Source organism: Lycium barbarum, chromosome 10, assembly GCF_019175385.1.
Source record: "Lycium barbarum isolate Lr01 chromosome 10, ASM1917538v2, whole genome shotgun sequence".
Classification (NCBI taxonomy): Eukaryota; Viridiplantae; Streptophyta; class Magnoliopsida; order Solanales; family Solanaceae; genus Lycium; species Lycium barbarum.
The window spans coordinates 28,720,587-28,730,696 of NC_083346.1; the positions used below are offsets into that span (position 1 = coordinate 28,720,587).

At 36.3% G+C, this 10,110-nt stretch overlaps 1 protein-coding gene across 1 annotated transcript; it reads right to left on the reverse strand.

The window, feature by feature from the left end:
* Positions 1-237: 237 nt before the first annotated feature.
* LOC132612882 (uncharacterized) lies at positions 238-1,598 on the reverse strand. Its single transcript, XM_060326958.1, has 3 exons — positions 779-1,598; positions 432-670; positions 238-264 (listed from the first exon to the last, which is right to left on the reverse strand). The coding sequence occupies exons 1-3, from the start codon at positions 1,596-1,598 to the stop codon at positions 238-240; spliced, it is 1,086 nt and encodes a 361-aa protein (XP_060182941.1).
* Positions 1,599-10,110: the final 8,512 nt, after the last annotated feature.

Sequence of the window (10,110 nt, forward strand, 5' to 3'; positions counted from 1 at the left end):
TATGAAAATTATTCATTTTGTCAAAAACAACTTTCAAAAATAGAAAGTTACTGTAGTATAAAATAAACTAATATAGTAAACATTCATTAACAAATATCAAACCACGAAGAGAGACAAGTAAGAAAGCTAAGTTCTTATTTATTCCACGTGTTTTCAACTTTATCATCAGAGAAAACATTTATTCTACATGTTTCCAACTCTAACATGCCAAAGAAAAAGAAAAAAAACAGCAAACAATCAAGTACTAGTATTTTCACTCTGAACCTGAGAAACATTGAGCACAAATAAACCATGATTACAATACCCTTTGCCCACAAAAACATTGTTCTTGGTTAACACAACCTTGTCAGATTCAAACGAAACTTTCACCCCCACTTTCCTAATAATCCCACCGAAACCAAATTGGTTCGGATATTAGGAACATGCAATACTTCAGTTAAGGCCAAAGTTTTTCCAGATGTGAGTTTGAGAAGAACTTTTCCTTTTCCAAGAACTTGAGCAGTTCTTGAATCACCAAGGTACACCACTTCTTCTCCCTCATTGACTTGGGTGCAAGACACAAAATCAGTTTTATTGGCACAAATATGCCTAGTAGCACCAGAGTCTATCACCCTGTCATTCACACTAGCCACAATGTTCACTTGGGAAATGACCGCAACAATAATATCATCTGCTTCAGCCAGATTTACTCATGGCTTAGCAGGATTGTCATTATTCCCAACTCTGTTTCTACACTGAGCAGCATGATGACCTGGTTTTCCACACACATAACAATTGCCTTTTTTCTTGAAAGTTTGATTGTTGGCTTTGAGATTGTAACCAGGTTCCTTTTCATACCTGGTATTTTTGTTGCGAGACTTCTTGACTTCCACAAGATTGGCATTTGTGGTGATCTCTTTTCCTTTGGCAAAAACTGATTGTTTTCGGTTGGTATCTTCTATGATGATGTGTTTCACCAAATCATCAAGAGATAACTGCTTCTGTTTGTGCTTCAAATTTTGTTTGTAGTCACTCCAAGATTGCGGTAGTTTTTCAATCAACATACCAGCCACGAACTGCTCAGGCAAAATAATTTTCTCCGACTTAAGATCTTCAACTAGTTTGTGAAACTCGTTGATTTGCATCTTCACATCTTTGTCCTCGGTCATCTCCCATTTATAAAAATTACCAATAACAAACTTTTGTTTGGTAGCATCTTCAGCAGTATACTTCGCATGCAGCGAGTCCCAAATTTCCTTTGCTTTTTTATTAGAACAATACACGTCGAACAACTCGTTAGAAAGAGTACTTAGTATAGTGTCCTTACACACCTTGTTTGCATAAACCCATTGATTTTGTTGAGTAGAAGAAGAAGATTCATCAGGTTTTGAATCTGTTAGCGCAGATGCCACACCATACATGTCAAGAGCAGAAAAAATATGTTCCTGCCATCTCTTAAAATTTTGTCCACCAACAACTTCCACCTTTGAAACATCAGGGAAGTATTTGGCAAAGTTGTGTGGAGACACAATGGGAACAACAACAGGAGATGTTTGTGCAGCAAGAACACCATCAGTGTTATCGGTAACGGTAGCGGTTTGATCTTTTCCGTGATCCATGACAACAAATAGAAAATATCCTTAAGATTGTTGGAAAAAATCTTGAATTCACGGAAATATTCGTAGCTTGAGGCGTGTCAATTAAGACACTATCCTTAAGGATATTTCACCCGGTTAAGGTGTATCTCCCAGGATTCAACAAGCTCTTCTAGTACAAAACTATGAGCCAGAATCTAACAAAGATTAAATTATTTTATGAAACCCAGCAAAAGGAAGTGAGGAGTAGAAGAATGTTTTTTTTCCTTCTTTCTGTATCTCTTTTTTCAAGGAAATGATATTGGAATTTATAGGCTTAAGAAGTTAAATCAGAGAACTTTTGAACGCCTAGTCATAGAGGCTAATCAAAGCTAGTAAAAGCTCAGCAAATAACGTGGGACTTGAATACACATAATAGCACTTAATACTATTCAAGGATATCAATGTGGGCCATCAGTTACTATTTCAAAAAGCTGACAGCTACAGTGATATTATTAGAATATCAAATACTCATTAAGAAAGAATGAATCTAGACCATAAAGGGGACCAAAATTCAACCATAAAGGCTAACCAAAATTCAATTACAAAACGTTTGGGACGATCAATTTCTCTCATTAAGAAATCTGCCATTAAGGCTAATAAACTATAGAATTAATACTCTTATTTCAAAGTAGTCATTAGGAATAGTCCTTCTATTTTTGAGATATTAGACAGAAAATAATATTTTTCTAACAGATAAAAGGTTGGGGAGGACATGGATTAGCTTAGAAGGTTAGTAGGTAATAGGGTTTTGTCTCGCTTATCTTTTCATACTAGTAGTCTTAGTATTTCTTTTGTAGTTCTTGTCCTTCGATTTTTATTTTTTTTTACTATTTGATGTTCCTTGTCATTTTCCAAAATGCTTTGTCTTGCTTTCTATGGTATCCTGTCATGGTATCTTCACTTCCATTATTTTGTTTTCTGACCTGCTTCGATTTGCTTTCTCTTAAGCCGAGGGTCTATCGTAAATAGTCTCTCTACCTCTCAAGATAGGGGTAAGGTCAACATACAATCTATCATCTCAAGACCCCACTTGTGAGATTACACTGGATATGTTGTTATTGTTATTGACTTTATTCCAATAATAAGAACAACAATTAAAACCATGCATTGTCGATAACATATTTATGAGTAAAATTTCACAAACTTTCCCTCTCAATTTTTTTTTTTCATTTTCTTACCTTGTGATTAAAAGAAATATGAAACCTTAACTAAAATCTCCTATAATAAATATTACAGGCACTATATGCATTTAAATAATATAATTCTAAAATGAATTTTACATGCCCTTTCTAACTTCATACACTCGTTGAACGACGTCATACTCAGTTACCACTTACCACAAGTGCATGATTGTGTACGCTCAGTAACGTTATGTTTGTTTCCACCTTTGTCGTCGCAATAACCCGTTCTAACTTCATACACTCGTTGAACGACGTCATACTCAGTTATTTGGTGACCCTCTACCTTTCTTCTATGGTGCTCCATCTTTTTATAGGGCTTTGGCATCTATGTTCTCTCGTCGGCTAATATAGCTCTTGCCTGCCTTGTCCTATCCGCAAATCACTCCGCGACCTGCCTGAAAGTTAGTCTTACCATTGCGGTGATAGGTAGTCCTCGAGTAGATTTGAGGAGTCCATTGAAAGACTCTGAGCTGTTCGTTGTGAGCATGCCCCATCTCCTTCCTCCATCAGCATAAAGCGTCCATTTTTTCAACTTCTAATTTCATCAACCAAACATATGCCTCTTCACTCACTTCCTTTAGCAGCTCCATTTTTGCACCCCATTTTCTTTGTTGATGCTGCATCGCAGCCCCCCACATCAATTTGTTTACAGTGCCATTTGCAAACTTTGTTTGCAAATTAGCCTTTAAGCGCCTTAAACAATATCAATGTTAAGCATGTGGAGGCTACCACCCTTCCAGAATACGCATATTGTGCAATATGCCTTTATGACGATCCGATAGGACACATATGCCCTGACGACCCTTAATAACATGAGTTTGTAGATGAGTCAAGAACATCCCCCATGTATCGTTGCTCTCGTTGGCGGCAATTGCGAAAGCAAGAGGGAATATTGACCCATTAGCATCCATAGCTACTGCAATTAGGAGCTTAATGTCATATCAGCCATATACATGCGTCCCATCTACCGATATCACATTCCGGCAGTGAGCAAAACCATCAATACTTGGTTTGAATGCCCAAAAGACGAAGTCGAAAATTCTGCCCTCTAAAAGTCGCCACTGTACAACAGTGCCATGATTAGCATGTTGTAGAGCCGCCATATACCCCGGCAACGCCTGAAAAGAGGATTCCCAAGTTCCAAATATCGTTTCAAAAGCACGTCTACGCCCGAGAAATCCCTTTCTCTTGCTTATGATTTTACCATATTTTGAGTGGACCATGCCACTACAAGTTTTGATAGGCATCCTGCATAAGTTTAAACAAACAACATTTAGCAATGATATTTTAATTGCTATAAGATATATATAATGTAAATGGTCAGATAAATTACCTTGGAGTTTCCTCAATGTGTTTGAGTAACACATGAGCAATCATGTCTATATCTAGATTAAAATGATCTGCTCGACTTTGTCCCATATCACAAGTGTGCTTCGGGTGGAATTTTGTGATTTCCCATAGACCATCCGGCTTAGCAATTCCCCAAAGCAACCACCGACAGCCTTGAGTATATCGCTTACAAATCAGCCTTCATACCGATTTGTTTGAGTCATCAACCTTAAACTCCCTCATATCCTTTACACAATACATTCTGACAACCCGTTACGATATCTTTTTTTATGTGAATTGCATTCCCTTTGCAATGATGCATTCATCAGTCATGGGATTTTTTGGTTCAATCCACGTTTTTTGGTGACTTTGGTAATCATCTCTTGTGAAGACAAATGCATCCTCACGACCTTGTAGACTGTCAAGATATGGAATATAGTCAGAATGCCATTGCATTGGGCTGTCAGGAATTGGGTTTTCCGCCATAGGAGGTGGTAAATGGTGGTGAGTTGGTTCTGGGGAGTAACATGTGTATCTTCTTCATCCCCATCACTATCTTCATCATCAGTTACCTCTGCATTATTAGCTGGTTCATCGCCATCACTCTCTGATGTATCCACATAACTTGGACAATCAGCACCAACTAAGAAAGGCCTCCACCTACACGATAGATTGCATATGTTAAATTCCAAATTCACAAATATATATATATATATATTATTTAGCATCTAGGTGATGAACCTACACATATTGATTATGAGCATGGTGTGAAGAGTGATCAACTCCACCAAACTGAGAGAACTGCCTTTCATCCACAGGTGGTACCACTGGCGAGTTTTGATAATAATCAGCTCCACCAAACTGGGAATTATTATAATAATCAACTCCACTGAACTGAGAATAATTGTAATAATCAGCTCCACTGGACTGAGAGTTCTAATAATAATGACTTGCTCCACTAAATTGAGATGACTGCCCAATACTACTCGTATCAGGTCTATAACCCCTACAAAGATTTAAAAATGGTTATTTACCAATACATACAATAAACACGTGCTACTGTACAAAATAATAATATAAGAATGCATATTTACCAAGTTTGATTTAATTGTTGGGTAAGATTTTCCAACGGCACCTGGCTACTAAAAATACCCCCGTAAGACATCAAATCTCCATACGTGTTAGCTTGACTGGGCTGTTCTTGCGGAACCTTTCTGGGTATCTTTTCAACATACATCTCCAGAACATTAAGGGTAACTAAATGTTTTAATTCTTTTGGTGCATTCAAAAAATCCCTTAAAGAATCATCATCATTGATATAATGCCTACCATAAAGCACTATACCATTGCAAACTGATTGTGGATATCTGTCTGTTATAGAGATTTCATACTCATCTGTACTAACCTTCATTTTTTCATATATATAAGTGACTAGTGATTCATAAGACATTGCAACTGGACATTTAACATGAACGTTTGGTCTTTTATTGTAAAGAACTGTACTATTGTCATCAAGGATAATACCATCCCAATGTATTTAAACCTTAACTGGTGGAATATCTTGAGCCATTTTTTGTAGATACTTAAGACAGGGTTTTTTGAATGACTTAAGAGACTTAAACTTATGAAATGGATGAGTTTTTACCTCGTCCAACATTCTTCTTAAATAGATTCATATTCACCCCTATTGCGCACAAGAACATTGCGTAATATGAATTTAATTCAAATAAACGGTCAAAAATGCAGCATTGTGTTGTCAAATCGGTCTTTTAGGTGTCATAAAAAAGCTGAAATTGGCATGCATTATGTGTTGTCAAATCATATCCTATTGCGCACAAAAACATTGCGTAATATGAATTTAAATTGCGTAATATGAATTTAATTCAAATAAACTGTCAAAAATGCAGCATTGTGTTGTCAAATCGGTCCTTTAGGTATCATAAAAAAGCTGAAATTGGCATGCATGATGTGTTGTCAAATCATGTCTTATTGCGCACAAGAACATTGCGTAATATGAATTTAATTCAAATAAACGGTAAAAAATACAGCATTGTGTTGTCAAATTGGTCCTTTAGGTGTCATAAAAAAACTGAAATTGGCATGTATGATGTGTCGTCAAATCATGTCCTATTGTGCACAAGAACACTGCGTAATATGAATTTAATTCAAATAAACGATCAAAAATGCAGCATTATGTTGTCAAATCAGACCTTTAGGTGTCATAAAAAGGCTTAAATTGGCATGCATGATGTGTTGTCAAATCATGTCCCATTGCACACAAGAACATTGCGTAATATGAATTTAATTCAAATAAACGGTAAAAAATGCATGACTATATATAACATGATTAACAAACAACTAGTATTCACTTTAAACGAATTATCATGACATTCTACAACCAATTTGGAAATCTTGATTCTATTATATGTTTTACCCCAGTAAAAATATTTGAAGCAATGGGTAGGACATGGGAACTAGATGATGATGATTTTCATTACTCAAATAACCCTAACAAAATATTCAATCAAGAATACAATAAAACAATGAGAGAGGAGTGGAATTGACGTGTTAGGGAGGCTAAAGCACTGGAGTAAGAGTTAGCTTCAATAGGGCTTAAACGCCCAAAAAAACGTGCTATGTCAATGCCTTGCGGAACTCGGCAAGAGTTTAATTTGCTATTAATCATTTTCGCGAAGAGAAAAATCGGATGCAAATACGTTGCCATAGGATAGAATATGGTATACATGGTAGCACAAGATTTAGATCCAAGTGGGATTCGGATTGTGAAATGTCCGATGATTAATTTTTTTTTTTATAATAAGGTAAGAAGGTAAGGTCATAAAGACCCCCCCCCCCCCCCGAGGGTACTTGGAGGTTTGCAACTATATAAGTAGTCCTTTCTTTTGTTATTAGACTACACCATATTAAATGTCGAGTAGTAGAAACTCAGCTTGGTCTTTACTCCTTCCAAAAGAACCAAATAGCAGTGATGATGAAAGTTCAAATCATAACAGTTTTTCGAGTGATACCAGTGATTTCAAACTAGACGAGCTAAATCCGCACCTTCTTGTAGAGCGTAATGATGATTTCTGCAATGTGAAATATTCAGATCCGCGAGAATATTATTGTGATTTACGCTGAGAATGGTCACATCAGATTGTCGAATCAGAACGTCTTGTTCGTGACTTGGAAAATCTCAACGCTCCAATCCCAAAAAGGTACTCACTAACCATGCCTCAAGTAGGTCCAACAACTTGCGAGATGTCCGTACAAAGGATTAGAAAAGAAAACAACAGAATGCTGGCAAGACATTGTAGATTTTACAAGCTAAATTTGGCCGAAGAACAAGCATCATCAACTGGTAGAGAACTAGCATCTCCTGAAAAAAGATGTGTGTTAAGAGACCGCCAATATCGTTCTGAGGACGATATCGAGGACTTCTATTCTGATGACGATTAGGGTCTATTTAGGCTCACTGTCTTAGATTATGGGTCATTTAAGTTTCAGACTAAGGCTGTTAATTTGTATTTTTATTTTATGATGAAGTCATAAATTTGAATTAGTTTGGCATGTTTTTAATTCTTCAACGTTTATTGTTAAAGTCTATTATTAATTGACAATTTCACAAAAAAAAAAAAAACACAAAAAAATTAGTACGTAAATGATGCGGATTACATTATAGGGGAAAAGGTACAACTTGTAAAAAACATAATCCATAGAAATATTAAACTTAATAAAAAAAAAATACATGTAAATAATGAACAACAACAACATAGAACAAATAATGTTCCACAATTTAAGTTTTTCTTTCAAAGTTATCTTGTCGTGTTGAGCCTCTCTAAGTTTAGCCTTCAAAAAATTTCATTTTTTTTCGGAATCGGTGAGCAACACCTCCAAACCTTCAATTTTTTCTTCAGCTTGCACAAGTTTAAATTCTGAGTCCAACTTAGCGGTATCTCTAGAAATACGTGAAGTCACGGTATCTCTATCCAAAATTGGATTTTTAAACTTCGCCGTCATCAGTTTATCCACATGAATGCTATCTTCCCACCGAAAGTATTTGCAACCGCCCATATCCTATAAACATTATAAGAAAATCAATTTTTTAAAGTAAAATATAAGGATAACATGAAGAAAAAAACCATTAAAAAATGTAAAAACACTTACTTCGGGCACTTTACAACGCCAAAAATGACGACCCGGATTATCTTAGGTCTTTGATGTTTTTAGTTCACAGTAATAACTGCATTCGCAAATATCGGGTTGTATAGCAAATATTGAAGTTTCAAAACTTTGAGACATATTTTTGAAAGTGCAAAAGTGTGTTGGAAGGGTGAAGATGGAGGAAATGAAAGAAGAGAGAGTGCATGCGGTGGGTTGGGGTTTTTAGGAAAGAGTTTCACGCACAGAATCTGTGTGTGAAAGGGCGAAATGAAAATGTACACTTTGGCCCTTTCACGCACAGAATCTGTGAGTGAAGCCTAGTTTGATTCTTTTTTTTTAATGGGTTAGTTTGGTTCCAAAAAAAATTTTTAGGTTAGAAAAGTGTCGGCCTCTAGACATTAGGGGTTCAATAGTTCACACTTTTAATTGAAGTGTCTAAATAAAAATTTGTGTCACAGGTAGATGATGTCTATGTATTTGGCCAAACACTTATTATATAGGTTGAATACATAGGGAGGCACCTGAACTAATTCTTGTTCCTATTGAGTACCTAAACTACTAAAAAGAGGGTACTAATTTAACACTTTTAGCTACACATGATACGCTCTCCCATAAGAGAGCGGACAGGGTTAATTTTTTTAATTTTTTTTAACTTTTTAGTCTCTACTTCTTTCTCCTTCAAATATAATCCGCAGAAGACTAGAAATTTATACCTTTAGCTCCCTCTTCCAAGCATCTCCTAGTACTTGAGAATGGAATCCAACCTCTGCAATTCAGTGGTTGCTTGAACTTGTTGATAAAATCATCGGCTTTCACATCAACTTCATTGTCTCTATCACTTGTCTTGACGGTCCTCTCTTTTGTAGTCGACGGCTGCCGAGATTCCACAATGGCTTCTTTTCTCGGTTCTTTAAATATTATTTATATTTTTGTTTAAGAACTTATGCAGCTTTGCTTTGAAAGGAATTGAAACATATGCCACGACGGGAATCAGGTCAGCGTAGTTCGTAAGGGTACATTAAAGGAAAGGTTGCAAACTAGGCAATCTAATCTAATGTCATCTTTTAATTTCTTCTCGAATTGATAGCCTTCATGCTTGTGTCATTATCTATCGGCTATTTCATTTTATTCCAAGTGGAATATTGTCTTGTCCTCTAATTCCTTTGTTACTCTCTCTAGATATATGTTGTCTTCCTGTTCTTCATAATCGTGTTCAGCATATAAATTTTATTCGTTCGTGTCACAATCATAAAATTGGCAGATTTGATAATTTATATACTAAATAAAATAGAAAATAACAAATAATAGACAGTTAAGGAGAATCAGAAATGCATTCATAGATTTTGCAATTAAGCTTCCAAAAGATGAGGCAAAGCAACAAAAGTTTTGGGGCATGATTCAAGCCTCAATTTTAAAATCGTGTTATTTCAAAAGTTCACTACATGTTCAATCTACCAAGACTCCCGGCAAACCAAGGACGGAGTAAGAGTCCAATTCTTCAAAGTCTCTCCTGGTTCGGCACCCCAGATGGTCGGTGTCTTGGTGTTGCGAGTAGTAACCTTCATTGGTTCTTGTCTTTGGACTGTTTCCACGGGAGCGACAAAGGTTGATGGCATGATGGCTCCTTTCAAATCTCCATCTTCCTCAACAGTTATCATGTTCACGTTGGCATTTTCATGAGTAGGTAAAGGGTTGTTGTCCACATTGGGCCGAGCTCCAGTAAGTTGGATCGCTCCTTCTTTAATCAAGGCTTCGATTTTTTTTTTGAGACCATAGCACTCCTCAGTGTCGTGCCCAGCAACTCCAGAATAATTATGGGT